Source organism: Electrophorus electricus, chromosome 17 (assembly GCF_041902795.1).
Source record: "Electrophorus electricus isolate QZ-2024a chromosome 17, ASM4190279v1, whole genome shotgun sequence".
In the NCBI taxonomy this organism is placed as follows: Eukaryota; Metazoa; Chordata; class Actinopteri; order Gymnotiformes; family Gymnotidae; genus Electrophorus; species Electrophorus electricus.
In genome coordinates, this window is record NC_137513.1 from 4,355,568 (window position 1) to 4,377,076 (window position 21,509).

The 21,509-nt window shown below is 47.8% G+C and overlaps 2 protein-coding genes across 2 annotated transcripts in view; one reads left to right on the plus strand and one right to left on the minus strand.

Annotated features, from left to right (window-relative positions):
• Nucleotides 1-1,116: 1,116 nt before the first annotated feature.
• Nucleotides 1,117-9,948, minus strand: appbp2 (amyloid beta precursor protein (cytoplasmic tail) binding protein 2). The gene is made up of 13 exons (XM_026997691.3): nt 9,552-9,948; nt 8,123-8,211; nt 7,578-7,729; nt 7,375-7,498; nt 6,925-7,093; nt 6,618-6,707; nt 6,314-6,381; nt 6,104-6,209; nt 5,896-6,020; nt 5,275-5,360; nt 4,833-5,023; nt 3,391-3,556; nt 1,117-3,295 (listed from the first exon to the last, which is right to left on the minus strand). Exons 1-13 carry the CDS (start codon nt 9,687-9,689, stop codon nt 3,033-3,035), a joined length of 1,767 nt encoding a protein of 588 aa, XP_026853492.3. The 5' UTR covers nt 9,690-9,948; the 3' UTR covers nt 1,117-3,032.
• A 1,592-nt stretch (nt 9,949-11,540) lies between these two features.
• myo18ab (myosin XVIIIA b) overlaps nt 11,541-21,509 on the plus strand; it is a 72,037-nt gene continuing 62,068 nt past the window's right edge. The window contains exons 1-2 of the mRNA XM_081699893.1: nt 11,541-11,679; nt 13,179-14,340. Of these exons, the coding sequence (XP_081556019.1) occupies nt 13,300-14,340 (1,041 nt within the window). The 5' untranslated portion in view covers nt 11,541-11,679; nt 13,179-13,299. The remainder of the gene's footprint in view (nt 11,680-13,178; nt 14,341-21,509) is intronic.

Here is a 21,509-nt window from a genome sequence, read left to right on the forward strand (position 1 = left end):
TGGCTGAAAGAGTGAGGTGAACCTCTTTAAAAATTATTCTGAAAATAAACCACTACAAACTTTTCGGACCTGTAGCTGAACTAGTAGCATAGTAAGGCAGCTTGTCCCCAACACAGCTTAGGCTGTAACCTGAATGTGGCAGTGTGTGTATACCGTGCAAGAATGGCGATTTTCATGGACACCCAATTAACATAATTCAAAAAAGGCTACTCTCCCTGTCTGTAGACACTGGTCTTATTTTCTTGCAGAATCATTACACATCCAGTGTGCAGTCTGGTCCCAGCAGAGTCTGGGATGATTTTTTAATCCTCCCCAAAGCCTATAATCAAGACCATTTTGAAGTCTCATCAGTACTTTGAAAAATTTTGCATTTCAAACTGAGACACTTTCATTCATTCATTCATTCACTGAGTCTTTTACATGGCAATTCAGTTAAACATTCAGGAGTCCCTGGTCCACCAGAACTTTCATTCACCAGCCATTCATTCATTGTGGTTTCACCTTTTTCAGAGGCACAAAGTTCCAGGGAAATTTGATTACTGTTAGTGTAACCATAGATTGTTCACTCTATGTGAACACTCTCTGGAATTACAATCATTTGCAGGTATGCATCTGTGTGTGTGTGTATAAAATGTTATTACTCAAACATGCAACAAGAGGTGTCCTCTAAAAGAGAAATAGCAGAATTAATGCAGAAGCACCTTTGGGGTGGGAACTACAGCCCCACTAAAATGAGACGAGGATCCCTCTGGATGTTTCATTCTCAAAATCTCCATCGCTCATCATCATCATTACGCACAATTCAAATGAATAACAGTTTAGGTTCACCAAAGAGCCCTTAACCTTCACAAGAAAGATTTCAGAGCTGCATGTCAAATTAGGAGCGTCATTAAAAAAAAAAGAGAAGTTTACTTGACTATATTGTTCTTTTTCTTTTCCTTGTATAGGGACCAATACACCAACAAATATTACAAAGGTTGGAACCGCAAATGCATTCTTAAAACTGCAAAATAAAACCTCCAAGAATTTGACTTCTAGCTTCTGTTACACAATCTGACAACTTGCTGCAGATGACCACTACAATTTAACCGCATTACTACAAATCATGGAAACACGTTTTAAGATCACAGCTTGTTTTATTCATAGAACTTAATATTCCTGTCATTTATCTAGTTTGAGTGAACGAGGCAGTCTCTTCTCCCATCTCGATTCCGATTCAGGCCGTCTGATTGGAAAAGACAAGGTTGTAATTAGTCTTTAACATTAAAGGGTTTTTCAGAAATGTGGACAACTTCAGTATCCTCACATGGTCCAGGTCAGCCTGGGTCTTATTTGAGCCAGAACTGGGCTAGCCCAGTTAGTGTTGCATTTGAATCCCTTGTACTGACAATAGGGGTTAGTCCAGAACAAGCTATTGCAAAAGGCCTCCAACGCAGTGTGATAGCAGGTGAGTGTCCTGTTAGGCTCTGGCTAGGACATTAGCTAACGCTGGGGTCACGGAGGACACTCCTGACCTCTGTTGTCATTAAACTTCGATTAAACTTACAGTCCAGTAGAAAAGACCACATGTCTGAATATGCCATTTTGGAACTCTGAAGAATATAAGAATACTGCCTCTGTTAGACGTTTTATGTTTTTGTGTAAACATGCTTTTACTGCAAAACCTTGCGAAGAGCCTTTGTATTTATTTGTGGATTTCATAATGGGTGGAGAGAGGTCTTCACTTATAAATGGAAGTGCAGGTGACAAACTGAATAGCCAAGAGTACATTGCAGTCTGCTCAAACTCTACAGGAGACCTGTAGGCGGTGCTCAGAGCTTCCCCAACATCCCCCTCCACCCCCATAACAGAATTGGTCCCTCTGTAGTGGAGGCCTCTTCACGAAGCCAGCTGCAATGATCAGCTCTTTTCTGTGGGTCTCCTGCCAGCTCTTAGAAGGTCAGAGTTTTTCCATCATTGCAAGTCTGGATAGAGTTTGAAAGGTCAATGATGAAACACAGAGCTGGAGACATAACATAACAGTAACATCATCATCATCGTGTATGTGTGTGTGTGTCTCAGTCTTGTTTGACTGAGCAATGGTCAGCGTGGCAACGTCAGTCCTGTGTGTCTCTTCACTCACAGCAGTAGCCACATCTCACCCCCAGTTTTATCAGAAGTGGTTTTGGCTCACCACTTTCTATGTTAAACCTAAAGGTTATAGCACAGTTTGCATATAAATTATTGGCATTTTAAATTAATTCACGTTGGTACTAATGTAGAATATATATATTTTTAAAAAGCAATCAGAAAACAAACTGCATCTAGAGCAATAGTAAATCTATTTGTCAATTAGTTTTATCATGGCATGAGAGGCAAAAGACACTCAGAAATGGCCTGATCAGTAACAGAGCCCTCCTCTTACTCGAACATACTGGTAAACCTTAACGTAGGACTGTGCGTCACACGGAGCTGCATACCAGCGACATTCATAAGAACAGAAACGCTAGTGTGTTTGTTCTTCACTTGTCTCAGGGGCGAAGGCTTGCATCAGTTGCCACTACCTAGACTGCTTGAGGTAGCGCAGGGAGCCCGCTTCAGTGATGAGTGGTGGAGCAACGCTTTAGACACCCAAAAAAAATTAGAAGGAAGGGGATTGGGGATGGGGGGATAAAACAAAAACCCCAAGCAAACTTAACAGGCATTTTAGATTTCAATGGATAAAACGAGATCACAATGTCTCTGTAGGGTTTTTAGCCCAGTTTTCTCTCTTCTGTAGGAAATCAGAAAGTCTGATCTTTTGAAGTCTGGAGATCGTCTGTAGGAAAGTGGGCCATGGTGCCATTGGAAGGCGGCTTTATCCCACACGTGAGAGAGAGAGAGAGAGAGAGACGCCACGGCATTCTCCCAGGGTTCAGGACTGTGAACAGGGATAAAGGGTCTCCTGAGCCAAGTGACCATGATGCTCAATCCCTTCTGTCACACGGGATCAGGAATGTGTATGGACTTGTGAGTGTGTGCGCGCGTGGAGTGAGGAGAATGCACTCCTGTCGTTAGCCCATACACGAGCGTCCTGCGGCGAGACTGTGCGACAGCAGGAAGGCCTGCACCACCTCATCCGTGGCCTGGGGGCTGGTGCTGACGTCCTCCAGTGCGTCCGCCACCGCGAACTGCCGGTCCCTCAGTCGGTTCCAGTTGGACAGGATGTTGTGGTACTCGAACACCTTCTCGTAGTTGCCCACCGAGTTGTAAAGCTTGATCAGCCCCCTGTAGTCGTACTCCAGGCCACTGTAGCCTTCGCCGAACAGCTTCTTGCCTGGGGGGGGGGGGGGGTTTGCACATCACTTGCACTGAGACACCGACTTTGGGGTGCGTATGCGTGAGTCAGTCTGTTCGTGTATGTGGTCTCACCGATGGCGATGGAGCGCAGGTAGAGGCGCTCGGCATCGTCGTACTGGTTCATGTCGTAGTTGTAGAGTGAAGCCAGGTGACCCACAGACAGGGCCACCTCGTAGTCCTCCTGTCCCAGCAGCTGTTCTTTGATCTGGATGGCCTTGATGTGCATCTCCTCTGCCTCCTGCACACACACAGTTTTGCCCTTGTTGGAATATTTTGAAAGCTTTTTTTCCTCTAGCACCTGTACTCTATTGAGTATCTGAGTGACAACCAACCCACAAACTGAAATAAGACAAGCCAGTCAATTTCTTGTGAGCTACCTGCATCAGCAAAAGAAAGGAAGCTAAATATGAAAGACTGTGTCACTAAGCCAGTCATCAGAATTACACTGGCCCCCGCTGAACATCGGCGCCCATAGCTTGAGAACCATCTTTGTAAAGGTGCACCATTTTCTCTTCAAGTGCCAGACCCGCTAGCATTAACTTGAAGATAAGAGCTAAGTGCAGAACTACTCTGTTGTTGGCTGCCAACACAAAACGGTACGTCAGATCCCACCCTCAGAGGACAGAAGAACTGGGTGGATAAAGTTCAAAGGCAACGTCACAGCCACAGCTGACAGAAACCTGTACACGTGTGGTACCCACTTTGTGTGTGACAGCTTTTACGACCTGGCTTACTACAAGGCAGGACTGACGACACATTTACTGAAAGAGGGATCATTACCAACTGTGGCAAAACCACAGGAAAAGGAAATGCAGCATTTAAAAAAATAAATCATGCTATGTAATTATGCTAGAATGTTTCTTTGGCTGTTGTGCACCAACTATCAACATGTGAACACTAGTCAAAAAGGTACAGTCGCATTCCTTTCAGGTCATCAAAAGTTAGCGACTTTAACATGTTGTGCTGGGGGAAAACTTGCTTCACATTCATCTGTAATTTGGCAAGTGGGCATGCTTCTTTTTAGTGTGTAGATATGCATGTAGTTGATAGAATGAGCAGAGGAATAACCTCAGAGCAAACTCGTTGTCTGGCTGCGGATCACACATAAATGGTTACGCTGCTACATTTTCTCCAGAAGCCATGTTTCTCCCAGGGTCCTCAACATTTGCAATGGTAGCACCAAGCCAGGGGCCGGGTGAGCAGTGGCTCATTATCATTTAAAGGAACAGGCACTCAACCGGCCACCTGGAGCCTGGCTGCTTTGACAGCCTGAGAAGGGTGATGTGATGCTTGATCTTTGTGGTATTTTGAATGAAGCACATCACAGACGTGTCATTAAGACCCAAGCGAACTGTGTTAACTTCTGTAAAAGGGGTATAATGGGTCCTCTTTTTCTGAAAATGTATCAGGCTACAGAAAGCGTTCCCTGGCTTTTCCAAGAAGGAAAAAAAGTAAGGTCTCTAATTCATATGTAACCAGCGTAAAAAGAGACGGATGAGGGAAGATCGTCTGACCTTGAACTTGCGCATGGACTGGTAGAGGCGGCCCAGGTTTCCGTAATGCTTTGCTGTCTGTACGTTGAACTCCCCAAAAGCTTTTTTGGCCAGCTGGAGGGAGGAGAGGTGCAGATCATGTGCCTCCTGCAGGAGGCGCTCTTCAGCCTCTTTATTATGGCAGTCGATGGCGATCTCCTCCAGGATCAGGGCTATGCAAAAGGCGGGAGAGACACGCACATAACCACCCCGAAGTGGACAAAGCACAATGTTAGACCTGCTGAAACACTAATAGAGTGAAGCAAATTCTCTTTTATCTTGCTTAATGGAACCAAAGCTGGAGAAAGTGGCTGATGGGGAAGACCCCCCCCGAGTAACAAAGCTGTGTTACACTGAGGGGTGGTCCCTCCAGCAGCACAACTGGGAGTGAGCCCTGAACTTCGCTGGACAGTGTGACTCTCACCTTTCACCCTCTTGGAGGAAGCCAGCAGCAGATGGTCTTCTGGGAGAATGTGATTTATGATGTCTATGGCACGTTCTGCGTGAATTCTAAACACAACAGCACGAGTCTTGAGTAAGAACACTGCGCCCCATTGCTCATCAAACGGGTACATTTTTATCCTTTAGAATAAACATTTCCATGAACAGAAACAGAGACATCCTCTTTATGACAGAGCAGTTTAACTGGGCTAAAGGCAAAGACGACAGCTTTTTGGATTCACATTCTTGATAATCAAAAACACCTTAAGAGAACTTGATTCGAAAAGCCCCAAGGAATATTTACACATCTTGCAGGATAATGTTTATGACTCAAATGGAGTTCTTCCTAGAAGGAGGTTCGTCCCATTTGGTAGAGAGCAACAATTTATCCTCATATCCTTCCCCAGTAATACAAAAAAACAAAAAACAAAAAAAAAACAAACAAAAAAAAAGAAAAAGAAAGGAGAAAAAAAAAAAAAAAAAAAAAAAAAAAAAAAAGATGCCCCCCACCTGCCCCATTTTCAAATATGTACCAGATGAAATTAAAACAACTCCCTCTAGCTAAAGAAGCTGTTAGCAGGCTCAGAAACAGAAAATTACTCACAGTGCATCGTCAAATTTTCCCGAGCTGTACTGGTGTACATAGGAAGAGTAGGCCAGGTCCTCGTGGGCTGTGGCCACATGGATATTCTTCCCTCCAAATACGGACTGCCGAATGTCCAGGGCAGTCTGGTGACAAAACACGTGCACATGATTAATGACCTAAGCACTTGTCAAAATGTGTTAAAGGCTTGGAGGAAATTCTGCTCCACCTGATATATGGCGACAGACTGACAGATGTTATCCACATTTAGGAGATAAAAGCCATAATCCAGCAGTGTATCTGAGTACTTCGGGTGCTTGTGTCCAAAATGTTCCCTGAAAAACGCATACAGATGTTAGTAAAATAACGTGTCATGGAGGTTTTTTTTTTTGTTTTGCAGAAATGCAAAAACAAGACAGAAAAGAATGTAGCATCTCACCGTGCTAGAAATACCGCATGTTTGATCAGCTGTTCAGCTTTCCTGAACTCCCGCTTAACGACACACGCCTGCAGAAACAACCGCGTAGGTCATACAGGTTTATTTGATGCGGACATCATGCAGCATAAATTCACCTTTACTTCAACCCGCTGATCAAAATGACCTATATCCTCATAAACTACAGCTAATCCTTATGGTCCTTAAACTAGATTATCGTTTTGGCACAGATTGTTGAAGCTTGATGGTGCTCAGTCTGACCCTTATGTGAACCAATTGTGAATATCGTACTCTACTAATTCAATACCTTAGAGGCTTGTCTCAGGACATCCACAACCACTTTCACAGGCAAGCCCACCGTGATCTCCTTCATAGCCTCTATACACCACCGGTATGCCTGCAACACATTTATGGCATTTAACTGACACTTATCCAAAGCGACTTACAATTATGACTGAATACAACTTGAGCAAGTAAGAGTTAAGGGCCTTGCTCAGGGGCCCGACAGTCGTGGGGCTTACACTGCCCACCCAGCAGTACAAGGTTGAGCTACAGCACTGCATGGTGATTCCCAGAGCTGAATGCACATAATACTGTGGCACTGGGCTCCTTACCTCATCATAGTGGCTTTTGGCGAAAAGCAGAGCGCAGAGTTCTCCATAAAGCGCAGCCTTGTTGGCATGGTGCCCGTGTTTGGCTAGCTTGTCCATGTACGACTGGGCTTGTTTGAAAGTCTCCTCTCCCAGGTGATATTTGCAGTTGCCATTACGCACGTGAAGCAACCTGACAATACAAACAGGGGCAGGCTCAGGGGTGTGGCTTGGTGAGTCAAGCTGACCAATGATTACAGAGAGACTGTATCTGCTTTCATGATATATTAAGTCAACCAAAATGATGTTTATCTAGCCTGATGAGCTCAATTCACAACTCCAGCTAAAACAGGAACAAAATTCTTACTTTAATGACAGTAAACAGTACTTGATGACAGTACTTCCATGTGCCTTCTGTCAAAAATAAGGCCAGAATGCACTAATTGTGCTTAAGAAAGAACGACATAGACTCACCTCACACAGCACTCCACCGCACGATACCAGTGCAAAACTTCGTCATGTAATGTGCACAGCTGCAGACACGAAAGGAAGACCTTCTCGGCATCCCCGTACCAGCCAGCGTCTGACAGAAAACCACCTGACAGGAAGACAGACGCGTCAACTACCGAGCGTCGACAAGACAACACACCAGGCACCACTCAAAGAGAGCTGCTGACCTAGGACGAAGCCAAACTGGATGGCTTTCTCTTTAACGTGAGCGTCGGACTCTGCAATGTATGAGCATCTTCGGCTGAAGGAGTTGGCCAAGATGGAGGACACCTTCACGCCATGGTCCATCAGTGCCTGGAAACAGTGGTGAAGGAGGTGTCTGAGGGGGAGAGGGGAAGATGGAGGGAGAGTTTACAACACAGGCAAAAAATAGACACAGAGAGGGGACACACACACACACACACACACATGTATTTATGGTTCCTGGTGTAAATGAAAAGTCTGATCCACATAAATCTAGTTTGTTTTTGGTACATTTTAAATAAACATGGTAAGTGGTCATTAAACAGACTTAAAAGCTATAGAGCAATCCTAGCAACAATTTCCACAAATGCCAAATGACATGTCAACTGTGTAAGCTGACCCACATTTACTTGCAAAGACAAAAGAAGAAAGTTACAAAAGAAATAATTAGGTTCCAACACTGAAATGGGAAATACTTCAGACAATGCGAGAGGGACACAAGCCACAGCTGGGTTCAATTGTGAAATACCTTTTGTCAGAGGCTCTGAGGACTTTGGCAAAGACCTCAAGCTCACAGAACTCCCCTCCAAGCTGGCAAAGCCTGCCTTGCTGGTAAAGCTGTGAAATAAAAAAAAATGCCAGATTGATAACAGTCCATGTGCCACAAAAGCAGAAAACCAAGACTTTCCCTAGGGAAAGTAAAAGCAGCAGGAAGCGGGTGTACTAAAACAAAAGGACACTCAGAAACAATAACAAAAACACAATACACAGTTTGCGCAACTCCAATACACTGGCCAATCTGTTTCTTTTTGAAAATGATCCAACAACTTCAGCATACTTTAAAAAACTGCCATAAAATGATTTCACAAATTGCAGAAAGAAAATTAGTTGGAATTATTCCCCCCTAATGTACATTAATAGCACCATATTTTCCTCAAATACATTTGCATATATATTTTATCCATATAAGCCTGACACAAATTTAACCACTTCAATGCGATATAACAACCTCTGAAGATCTCATACTCACACAAACGTCTTGATCCATCATCTGTATTACCATACTAATCATATTTGCACATATGGCCATATTAAACAAGAAAATTGTGATTGCAATAACTAAGATTTGTTCTGTATCCAGTTAATTAAAGACGTTTTTTAATCAAAGCAGGTGCATTATTATCGAACGGACTGTTGAAGGACTCAATTTATGACACCAAGGTAGGTTGGAAAGCCAGCAAACTGGCCGTCATGAATTAAAAGTTCTTTATGCCAACAAATCTTTAGAATTACCCATAACAGATATAAGACATGTTAAGTGCACCACAAAAGCATGAGTCCTCTCTGAAACAAAACCATAATTAAGCCGATATAAAGCTAATCGACCCGTGGACTAGTTATATGGCTCAAGTTTGTTCGGAAGCCAACTACGTAGCGCTAGATAACCTAACCAACTCTAGGTTGGAGTTAACCGCCTCTAAACAAATATCTAACTTACCTGAAGAGCAGTGATTAAACCCAACGGCATACGTGGAATTCATCTCTCCGATCAGCTGGACAGCCGTGTCCTGTTAGCTGAGCCCACCCAGCCGGCCAGTAACTAACTTAGCTGAGATAAACTACCCAACGCCAGGCGGTTAAATTTACTTTTACCGACCAACTTGGTTAGTTAACCATCCTAGCTGTACATCTGACATCTAAAACCACAGTATGTCTTCTATCCGTCTAACACATGTCATTTCTTTTCGAACCTTGACATTTAAAAAAAAATAACACACTACTACGTATCTTATTACCGTTACAACACAAACGGTTCCGCTACTTGCGAATAACCAAAATTTTTAACATCGCCGTTAGCTAACCGAGCTAAACTAAGCTAAGATAAGCTAGCAGGGTAAGTTAACGTTAGTCAGACAGCCCATCTGTATAAAGGTCGGCGCACGGACAGCCGTCGTTACCTTGTAGTAGACATCAAACTGTATATTTTCGGGAAGAGAGCGTATGTCCCGTCGCGATCGGCTGTAGTTGTCGACCACCGCGGATATCGCAGTGTTGTACAGGGTCTCGGGGATCCACTCCAGCTCCACGGCGGCCATGTTGTTTTCCTTCTTCTAAATCCAGCACCAGCTTCCCCGCCTTCCTACACACACACACACACACACACTTCCTCCGCTACCTTACTAGGGTAAAAGTCCTTTCTCTGTCACTCCTCATACACTTATGACAGCTCCCCCACAGCTGTCGAAACGGACCACTGTCGTTTGGGTTGCGAGCGCGATTCCGATCATAATGTCATGTTTTAAAACCTCGTCCACCAACCCCCTCTCCGCTCCCCAGTAAGATACGACGTAATGACGTAGGGGAACCGACGTGAGAAACGGAGCCGTGCGACACCTGCTGGCGGGTCGTGTGAACTTCGTCTTTGCAATGTTGGAAATGAAGGAGAATTCCCACAGAATGAAAAACGGAACATGGTCTGGCGCTTTAACACCTTGTGCTTGACAAAATGTGTCCCACACACACACAGACCAGAGAAGTCTAGTAGGTTCTAGCAGGAGTGTCATCTATACGACGAGATGTCCATCTCTAAATTACATCCTAATACAACCCGTTAATCACCAGTGAAGGCACTGGGTGTTTTAAAGGCAGAACACAGATTCAAATGTTTATCCACTTTTCAGGTACTTCTGCAGTCTTTGATTAATCATCTCTCACAACTTCATACATCTCTACAGAGAAGATTTCAGGTGGAAAGTTAGTCTTGCTATAGCATTATAAACTCTCAATTCCTCAGTAATCAGTTGATGTCCACAACAAATAGACCTACCAGAGGAACAAGTAGAACCACAGAATGTAGCATTCAAACAGGTTCCGCTTTCTCCGAGAGGACTTAAAGGTGCATTAGTGAGCATTCAATTAACTCACCTCAATCGGTAAAGTGAAGAGAACAGCACGGAACAATTTATTTTACTCTTTGGATCCTCAGTTCAGTGCTTTATACAGACTACGTTTACATTAAAAAACTCTTCTTATGAAGTCAAATGAGTTTTAATCTACACTTAATCTTGTCAAATGAGTCTTGATCTAGATTAATCTACACACGTATCTCTCCTAAAAACATTAATTGGGGCTAGTTAAGAGCTTCCATTTATTGATTGATCTTAGATTTCCGATGTTTATTTTGAGGTGGCCGTTAATAAGGGTATGGTTAGATAGCGTTATTTACTACACCCCCTTCGCACGTAATTCTTTCTATTTTGGAAAAGACTTCCATTTTTAATATTTGTTTTATTACACATTTGTTGTTATTTTTGGCAGGACAGCGTGTTTTTGTCCAAGTACAAGCACCTGGCCACGCGGGGCGCTTACCGGATTCCGGAGGTTTTCTTAGCCAAACGGAAGTAGGGATGCAGTACTTGGCACTATCCCATGCAGTGATTGACAAGATGCCGATGTAAACACAAACCAAGATTTCTGTCCCGGAACGCAGGTTTTCTCAGGCAGCGAATACACATGTGCTGAGGTCATTGTTACATTTTGCATTATGTTCTATATATTTCACAGTTTAGTGAAATTAGTAAGAAAAAGGGAGATTTGCTAATGCACCTTTAACAAGCAGCAGCCTGATAAGTAATTTATTGATCTGGAAATCAGTAAAATAAAACAGAAAATAAATTCCGAATTATTTTATAAATGGAAACGCAACAAATAAGTTAGTCAAGTAAGATTGAATCTCGTCAAATTCCTAATAATTATTCTTACTGGTATTGTGGTCATGGTTGTTTCCGTCTTATCTTTTAGTCTAAAGCAGCGTTCTGTTAGTTAGCGAAGCAGTGAAGGTTCCCTTTTTTTCCCCCCTACCGTTCGTATCTCCTTTATGGATAACACATCCTGTAGTTCCATATTTCCTCCAGGCGAGGGCGCCATATCACCGTGTTTTCGTGGGAACCGTGAGGCGAACCGACAGCCTCGGTCACTTCATGCGACTCCCGCGGTTCTCAGAGGCTCTGCTGCGCCCGTCTACAGAGACGCAGCTCGCCAACCGACGCTCTCGTTCTCCACAGAGGCCGGTTACCGGGATAACGGGTGAGTCCAGCGCAGCCGTGTGCGCGTTGTTGTTGTTTTTTTGGCCCAGTTCACTACAAAATAGCGAACGTATCCCCGTTTAAGTGATGTTTTTCGGGATATTGTTACGGCAAAGAAAGGACAGGCTGCCAGCTCCGCGGTAACTGCCGCTACGTTAGCCTGCTGGCTAGCCATGCGAATTGTGGCGCGATATTAAAACAACAAATGTCCTTTCTTCCACAGTATCTTTTTTTTATATATATATAGCGAGGTTTGCACAATGTCGACAGAAAACCCCGGTTTCACGACGAAATTCAAGTGCCCCCACTCTGCGACGGGCATCGCTAGCGAAGCAGGGTCACGGATTCAGCCTTTAATGGTCAACTTCGTCGGTTAAATCTGCCTTTTCCATCGTCGTTGGTCCATCAAACGTTACTCGCCTCACTGGCTAAAGGATCAAATCTGAGATCTGCTGCTTGGCAGGCCTCTCCTGGCTCTGGCCACTGCGTGTTCTGGTGCTCTGTGGTCCCCTCCTGGGACTCTGTTCGTCCTGTCGGAGGTAGAAGAAATGTACAATACACGCTTCAGCCCAGTAGCTCGTTAACTACAGATATCAATGCGTTACGAGTCGTGTTTGCTTGGGCCTGTTAAAACCTGAGTCTCCGTGGCAGAGTGAAACAAGACGAGGCATGCTGGCAATGAGAATGTGATCGATCACACTTAAATAGCTTAACACCTTCCTGTGTGGATCGGTCGCGTTTCGCATTATTAAATATGGATTTTTTTAAAATTATCGCTATGGTATAATCGAGGGGAAACGCCAATGTGCCACGTATGGTCCCTGTCTGAGAAATACTGTAAAGGTATCCAGTACACGGACAGAATACGCTGTGTGAATGTAAAGTGCCGGACCTTTACAGGGTCACCGCAGGTCACGGTTTAATACCGCAGAGTTGAAGTGTAGTAGACCTAACTTGTCACAGACGCCTTCATTTTTAAAGGGCACTTGTGCTGTTTCTGCTTGATAATAAGATGAACGTGTTTGGATGCATCTATCGTGGGCATTTTCCTATTTGTGTAAAATTGTGGCATTGGCAAATGTATCCTTAGTTTTGGACAGGGTGGTGACGCTTCACGTAATACCTGACTCTGCTGCCAGTGGCTGCTGTGGAGGAATGGCTTGCTGTCTTTGGTTTAGGAATTTGGCCCCTTGTTAATGGAGCTGGTTGGGATGTGGAGGTCTCCCGCTGCTGGGAAAATAGGAATGTGAAAGCTGGCGTTTAGAGCCCTGTGGCTTTCATAAGTCCCCCTGAAACCTCGATTCACGAACCCCTGCTCCTATTATTAGCAATATTATTGTATTGTTGTTGCTATTAGAAGTATAGCACATTTTCTTACGTCCAGTCATATCTTAAAGCCTTTTACCAAAATGACAACCACCATCTCTTTTTAAACCTCTCGATTAAATGTTTATAGAAATACGATATCTGACTTTGTTACCTTTTTTTTTTTTGTCTTAGGCAACATTAATTAAGCCAGTGTGGACTTACATTAGTCATCCTGTCTCTGTATGGAAAAATCCTTCATATTTGAAGATACCAGGACCTCATCTGTGGGGAATATATTTCTGCAAGACGAACCATGTTCAACTTGATGAAAAAGGACAAAGAAAAGGAGGCAGGACGCAAGGAGAAGAAGGACAAGCGGGACAAGCGGGAGCGGATGTCCGCGGCGGAGCTCCGGAGCCTGGATGAGATGAGCATGCGGAGAGGCTTCTTCAACCTTAACCGCAGCTCTAAGCGGGAGTCCAGGAGCAAGCTGGAGATCTCCAACCCCATCCCGATTAAGGTGGCCAGCAGCACCGAGCTCAGTCTGACCGACATCGAGTCGGACGACCTGAGCAACCGCAGCAGCGTGGTGCTGGACGCTGACCAGCTGAGCACGGCCGGCTCCAGCGACGACCTGAAGGGGGACTTGGGCCAGGACGCCCCGCGCGGCTCCGTCCGGGAGCGGGCGGCGCGCTTCGGCTCGCTGGCCATGCAGAGCTCGCAGGTGGGCCAGATCATGAAGCGCTTCTCCTTCTCACAGAGGAGCAAGGAGGAGAGCCTGTCGGAGGGCTCCACGCCGTCGGGTCCCAGTTCCGCCGCGCCCTCCCCTCAGGTGGAGGTGCGGCTCCTGGACCCGCAGTGCACGCCGAGTGCCCAGCAGCAGCAGCAGCAGCAGCAGCAGCAGTGGCGGGCCTCTGCCGGGAAGGTCCACATCCCGGAGGTGGTGGAGAAGACGTTCGCCGCCGAGCTGCGGCTCCCGGCCGTGGTGGCGCCGCCGGAGCCCGAGGCCCGCCAACTGGAGCTGCAGCGCCGCGCCACCGGCGACTTTGGCTTCTCGCTGCGCCGCACCACCATGCTGGACCGCGGCACCGACGGTGCCGTCTACCGTCGCGTGGTCCACTTCGCCGAACCCGGTGCTGGCACCAAGGACGCTGCCCTCGGCCTGGTGCCTGGCGACCGCCTGGTGGAGATCAACGGGCGTAACGTGGAAAGCAAGAGCAGGGACGAGATCGTGGAGATGATCCGGCAGTCGGGCGAGACAGTGCGTCTCCGCGTGCAGCCCATCCTGGAGCTGAGCGAGCTGAGCCGCTGCTGGCTGCAGAGCGCGGACGCCCCCCGCCGCGAGGCCTTCGATGTGAGTCCCCTCTCTCCTTCTCCCGCTGTTGATGCTGGCACTGGGGAGTGCTTGCAAAGTCCCACCCCGGTGTCGCCGCCGTCATTGAGCCGACCGGTCCTGTTGGCTGTTGTTGAGATGAATACATTCTTTTTCAGGAGGGGCGATCACCTGACATGGTCAGTGAACTCCAGTGCCTGCCAGTCTAACAGTCTAACCTTGACTCTTCTCCTCCGCAGTTTTTTCTCCTCATCTTGAAATTCTTTCTCAGCAACATGCAAGTAAGGGGTCTAATGACGTTTATTGTCCAGTCTGCATTCGTTTGCAGTCTGCTTCCTCTTCCATAAGGTTCTTGTACAGCCGAACTCCACACAGATGAATGAAGTGTTGGGATTAAGGAGGGTCTTGGCTCCCCTGTCCCTACCACCCTGCCCTGGATGAATGGCACGATGTGCACACACGATACCATGCCCAAACTGTCCTGGTTCCATTCAGTACAGTGCTCTACAGAACCACGGTGAGCAGTGGTGTAGTGGTAAAAAGGAAATTGTTGGCTTATCTGCTGTTTTTATGCATGGCTTCCCATTTGGATGGCAGATAAGAAAGGCATAGACCCCGGCAACGGTCTTGGCCTCCGGTGGTTGTATTTCTTTTTCTTTTGTGCAGAATGGAGTGTGAGCGTGAGTGTGTGCGTGCGCATGTGTTTGTTTGTCTACGTACATGTGTACAGGGGATGTTTTGCTGAAGTACAATTGCGCTCTGTCGTGCTTGGCTAAGCCAGCTGACCTCTAGAGGTTTTCGTGTTGAGCTGATTTCTGAACGCGTTGCATGACAGTCTTTTGTGTGATTACATTCACAGGATTGCAGTTCATGTTTTTTCTCATTGTTTGCACTTCCAGCTGAAATCTATTTAGTTTAGACTTGCAGTTATGGTAGTCAGTCATGTGATCTCTGTCATACTGAAACTAAAAGGTCCTGGTTAAAGGCCCAACCAAACAGTGTATGTTTCCTAAGCAATCAGTTAGGTCTTATTTGGATATGAACACATGGATAGGTGTAGATGTGAGATTTTTATTGATTCAGACATTATTATTATTGTTGTTGTTGTTGTCTTTGTTTGACTTTTGATCAAAGATCACTTTCCCTCATCCTTGTGTCTGAATGGCAGTTACATGTGGTAGTGGGGCCTGCCTGTCCCTGCCCTGTTTCCATGATTTATATGAGCTTGAGCACCAGTGTTAAGCTAATCATGCTCTATGGAAGTAGTAAAAAACATAAAGTAACTCGGGATCTGACGGCTGCCACGGTCCTGCTCGCCTTGCCTGACTATGCAGCGGTATTGTTTGTCTGTGTATATACTGACTGGATGATATATTTGTCTGCATGTGCCCCAGAGTAGTCTGAGTGCAGGGCTGAGAGGAAGGCAGATCGCTGTTGCCGTGCAGGGAGCTCTGCGGTTTCCGGAGGATCCTTGTTTCTTTGGGCTTTGCTCTCCAGCCTTGGTCCAAGAATGGGCCCTGTTTCATGGGAGGTTCATTGCCTGCCACCCAGCCCCTGGAGGCCTGAGACAAATACAGCACAGGGGACATGACTTTGAATCTGTGGGGATGGAGCAGAGCAAAGAACGCGCTCTGCTGGCTGAGTGGTGGAAGGCATTAGCAGCCCCACCCTCCGCTGGCTGATTGGTGGAAGGCACCAGCAGCCCCACCCTCCGCTGGCTGATTGGTGGAAGGCACCAGCAGCCCCACCCTCCGCTGGCTGATTGGTGGAAGGCACCAGCAGCCCCACCCTCCGCTGGCTGATTGGTGGAAGGCACCAGCAGCCCCACCCTCCGCTGGCTGATTGGTGGAAGGCATCAGCAGCCCCACCCTCCGCTGGCTGATTGCTAGAAGGCACCAGCTGCCCCACCCAACTGCCACTGCTTCTACCCATTGTTCTGTTTCGGGTCTCGCTTGGCTCCGTGGCTTTCAGATCAGTCTGTGTCTGCTTATTTTAGTCCGTCACCGTGCTGCAGCAGTGGCAGTGGGTGGTGAGAACTCCCTCTGCTCAGTGACAGCTCGACGCATCATGAGACATGATTCTAAACATATCGGATTCCTCACTCTTCAGAATCTGGGTTTTCCTGAAAACACACCTCCCTCCATCGTCAATATTGTTAGCCAGGAGAAAGGCCTTATGTGAAATGTTCTCAGCATGGTTCCACAAAACGTTTCTGAATCTATAAACTCAACCTGGTTCCTTTCTCTCTTCACTCTGAAGCCAGTGTCCGACTCTGTGCTGCCCCTCACTGAAGCCAGTTCATTTGCTGATCCACGGCTCAACAAATTCCGTAAAGATAATGGAGTAGAACTAACTAGCACTTTATTTTTCCCTGCCTGGGACCTCAGCTGTGATGTACTGGCAGGAGACAAAATAAAAAAAAGATTGGGTGTTATTCTGCATTTGCCCATGCTCATCTGTCATGAAACGGGCTGTCATATGGTCGGCTACGAGCTCTGTTTCAGGCCTGTGGTCCAGGCCTCCCAGTGTCATGGTTCCGTAATGAAAGGCGACCCGATGCAGCCGCAATTGCGCACGTGCGGAGCTGCGCACAACCGCACACCACCCGGCCGAGTCTGGGAAAGGAATAACCTAGGGCGTAAAAGCCAAACGGCGTCCTCGGCCAGCAACGCCTTTCCGGGAAGAAGCTCGGCACGGTCACGGAGCCCATTCTGAGTGGTGCACAGAACACAAACGAGAGGAGTTATCAATTATCTGCGTAAACAGAAGCAAAAGCTGGGAGACGCCACCTGCCCCTGTCTGACCTTTCACCCTGGATACTTTTTTCGACTGGTTTAGACTAGATTGGAGATGTCACTTTAGTGCCAGATGAACTGCGACGGTCGCCTTTGTGGTGAGCCGGAAATGTTGTGTGAAGAAAGTCATGTAAAGGGTTAAAGCTGACAAGGTCCCAAAGGCCCCAGCACTGGGATTCGGCACGGCCGGTGTCATCGCTCGCTCCCTTCGAAGGCAGCAGGGCGGGAGAGCTGAAACCATGTGCACGGGGTGGGATTTCGGGGTATGGGCATGCTATTTTTGGATCCTGAGAGCATATCGAATGTCCAAGAATGATTACTTTTGGCAGTAGGCCGTATGTAGGAGTCCCTCCTTCCCGGCTGAGGAATGTTTCTGCGGCGGAGGGGTCGCCACTCCTGCCCCCCTCTCCTCGTTAGAGCAGGCCAGCAGGAAGGCCACAGTTCTTGCATCCTCTGAGTAATGCGGCCAGGATGTCCTGTGACGAACGTCGAGGGGCCTAGAGCACACGCATCGCTTGCTTGGCTGAGACAAGCAGGTAAATAAACTATTTTCAGTTCCCAGACTGCACTCGGTCTGGCCAGGCTGTCTCCGCCAAGGCAAGAGGGAAGCTGCACGGGAATCAGGAAAAGTTACTAGCGCAGGTTACCACTGGTTACAGCCAGCGACCACGAGCCATCCCTGAGCAAACCACACACTCCCTCCACTCGAGCACGGTGGAAGCGTTGAGTCCCTGATATCCGATTTAAGCTTTTGGCAACGCCAGCAGCAGAAGATCATCCTATTTGTTACTCCCCTGACTGGCCGCAGATTAAGATTAGATGTTGTCCCATACGCCGACGTGTGTTTAGCAATGGCCGAGGTTGGTAGGACGTGACTGAGCTCATGCCTTGTTGCGCCGCCATTGGTCCTGGGTGACACTTTGCACCATGCCTGTGCAGCAGAGGGCGAAAGGCAGTCATTGCGAGGCAGGGGTCGTTGCACTTGGGTCGCAGTGCTGGGGTTGCAGTGCTGGGGTTGTCTGGCTTCTTGCAAGCTTAATCGCTGTGAAGCTGTCTGCAAGGGAACAAGCCCCCATGTCTGCAAGCCCCCAGGTGTGTGCCAGATGCCATCACTTGAGGTACTCTTTTACACACTTACACACACACACACACACACACAGATATTTAGCTTCAAGTGGTAAGTTTTATTGGTGAGGTTAAACCATGACCGAGTGGTTAATGTAACTCGAGGGCCCGACAAACTGTGGATACGTCACCAGTCTTGAACCACATGCCATGTGCTCCATGTGTTCCAGATGTGTGTGTTGCGTAGCTCTGTTGACCCTTACTAACGTCAGACTGCGTACGCAGGCCCTTTTACCATTCAGGATCTCCAGCACCATATTGAACAGTGTAAGAAATTGTAGTTGCGTTTGCTTCCATTAGCCTCGCCCCACGGAGCAAGTGCAGGAAACACTCCGAGCCCTGCAGTGCAGTAGCCAGGAGCCGTGGTCACTAATGGCCACTTGCCGGCCCTGGCACCAATGCACTGCCACTCTGGGCTCGCCCGGCACACACCCTGCCAGCCTTTTCCCCGCCCTGTTGGCGGGAACGAGAGATTCAAAGAGACAGCGCTGCCACGGCAATGAGTTCCCCTGCCCCCGCAGAGCTCGGCGCCCTTTCAGTGGTACAGTGCGGCCAGGGTTTTGGGCAAGGCTTCCTCCTTCCCTCAACTCTGCACAGGCACTAGGATGTCGAGCTGGTGATGGGTGTTGTGGTGGCAGCACACAGCCACGGGCCTTTAGGGGCACCGTTCAGATGCTTGTAATTCAAACCCTTTGGATTCTGCAGAAGCAGTCAAGTTCAGAGAGGCCCCCACATTTGACGGTTTCATTATACTAATAAGGTTGACCTGCACTTTCGGGCCTGATGGCATGATGCTGCTGCTCATCTTTCTCAGCCAGATGTTTACTGGAATAGGTTTTTTTTTGTTTTTTTTTGGTGTCTTCCATATGTGACACATTAGTAGGGCCAGTTTTCATTCCGTTTCATTGCGTAACATGCAGTTTAAATTTAGATGTCATACTTTTATTCTTCTGTCAGTAAAATGGCCCTTCCTCCATCCCTTAGTTTTCCTTCCCCCCTTTCCCCCTCTCTGTTTTTTTTTTTGCCTCTCTTGCTCCGAGGCTCATGGGTTCTGCTCTTTCTCTTGCCCTGGCATCTCTTCTGAGCAGTCTGGGAACAATGTTTCGCCAAGTGGAATTGTCCCCAATGCATGCTCATTTTGAACAGTCCCGTCAGTCCTGGGGTCTTAATCACTGCGTTGGAAACTGGCCACGTGAACCCTTATCCCTGAATTAATCGGATTTAGGCACTGTGTGTTAATTCCGTTAAAAGAGACGAAACTTCTAACTGTGCCCAACATGCTCCAGGTTTTTTCCATTTCTCTTTGTTCTGTCATCGTCGGCGTAGAGACAGAGAAGCGGACGGAATCGCCAGCCATCCTCCCGGCACCTGCCCCGGGAGTGTGGATTTGCTGTCTCCGCTGTCCGTCCCACGGTGCGTGCCTGTGAAGAGCGTGTGTCTACGCAGTGCCCACCCTCTCCTCGCTGACTGCTGTTGCTGTTGGCCTGGGCCGTGTTATCCTCCTCCCTGATGCTGCAAGCTCCTTTCAGGAAGCAACCCTGATTTTGATTGGCTCTCATTTCAAATCTTCTCAACACATCAGATTCTTTTTTTTTTTACGGTGCTTAGACATTTTTCCTCCTGTCCCTCTTCCCCGAACGCACGAAACCACACTTGAGTAGCTTTGACAGAACGTAGGCGAGAACTACGTCTTTCACTGCCTCTCAAAAAACATCAAAGACTCGATGACTGCCCAGATCAGTAAGGCCCTGTGTCCTGTTTCTTGCTGGTGCCTGTGGTCCCCTCAAACAGCACATGGCAGCCACGGCACCAGACGGCGAGCCGGTGTTGCTCTGAGGCCGGAAGTCCGGCCAGATTTGCTCCATGCTCCTGTTTTCCTTGCCTTTCCCGCTCCCAGTCAAGTGAGGGAAATGACCTTCACTAAGGCCTTGGTGTGCTTGTAGGCCTCGCACCTTTGTGTCCGGCTGAGCCTATCGGCTTTGCCTTCGAGCAATGGTGGTGCGCGGTAGGGCCCCGGGTGTGCCAGCCTTGGATGTGATACGGAGGAAGTAATCGAGCGTGCACAGGAAGCCCAACCTGGCGGTCAGATTGGCACACAGGACTAATCGCCACACGTCGCCCTTACCTAATCTCAGCTGATTTGTACTGGCGTCCTGCCCCTCTCAGGAGTGCCTGATTTCCACAGTGCCTTTGAGCATCTGGCTTCGGCCACGTGTAGGAAGCTGCCATCAGGAACGCCACCACACGACCAAAGGGAGGGAGAAGCAAAGGCAGGTGATACAGCGGAACGGCACTGACTTCAGCGGTCATGACCTGTGTGTGCGCGTGTGTGTGCGCGCGTGCCTCGAGTGCTGGCCTCAGTGACTGGTAGGGAAACGTTTCCTCCCTTAAGTTTCATTCTGGTATTTGTGGAATTCGCTTTGGAACAAACATGAAACTTCCTGACCGGGTCTCTGGAGAAAGCAGCTCAGGGGTGGGGCCTAACACGCACTCTGGGAGGAGGGGCCATAAGGAGACCATCTTATATTCATCTCCATCCTCTGGTAAGGAGGCCTGTATTGTACAGCTGTCAGTACAATAGCTCTTCTCTCACCAAGTTATCTTTAACCTGGGACCATCTTAGGAAGTGTGGTGATTGCTGAAGAACTTTAATTTGTTGGGGTTCATTTTTCCTTGTTGTGTAGTGCCCTAGCTCTTATTAGCTGTGTTTAGGGACAGCTGTGTTAAATTTCCATCTGTTCTGTAGCTAGTCTGGGTGTGCTCCTGAGGGCATCTCTGTCCAGACATGACGATGCTTCACTCTGCTGTTGCAGCCAGACACCATGTTAATGCAGCTGGCTCTTTGTTTTAGAACAGCGACCATTTTAGGCTCCTCTGTTCTTCAGCCCCACAGCAGAAGTGAGCTTTCCCCATCCCACCTGTCTTGTTACTTATGGAAGCCCCAGTTAAACAGGAAGTCTCCAGAGGAAGTTTGTGGAGAAAGCCATGGCGGAGGAGATCGATGCCTGGTGGCCTGCTGCAGCTGGGGGGGGGGGGCTTCCCGTCAGGATGGCCCTTTCATCGAAAATGAAATCTGCTCCGCTTCCCGCTGCGGGCCTCGTCCGCCCTACCCGCATCTACCCCCTCCCCCCTTGTCTCAGACGCGCCTCTTTCCTTCTGCTGCTCGAAGTTTTGCCCATCTGCATGTCAAGAGGAAAACGACGACGCCTTCCCGCTGAACACGCACTTGGGCGACGTTACCATTCCGCTTAGTCCTGCGCAGTCTGTCCC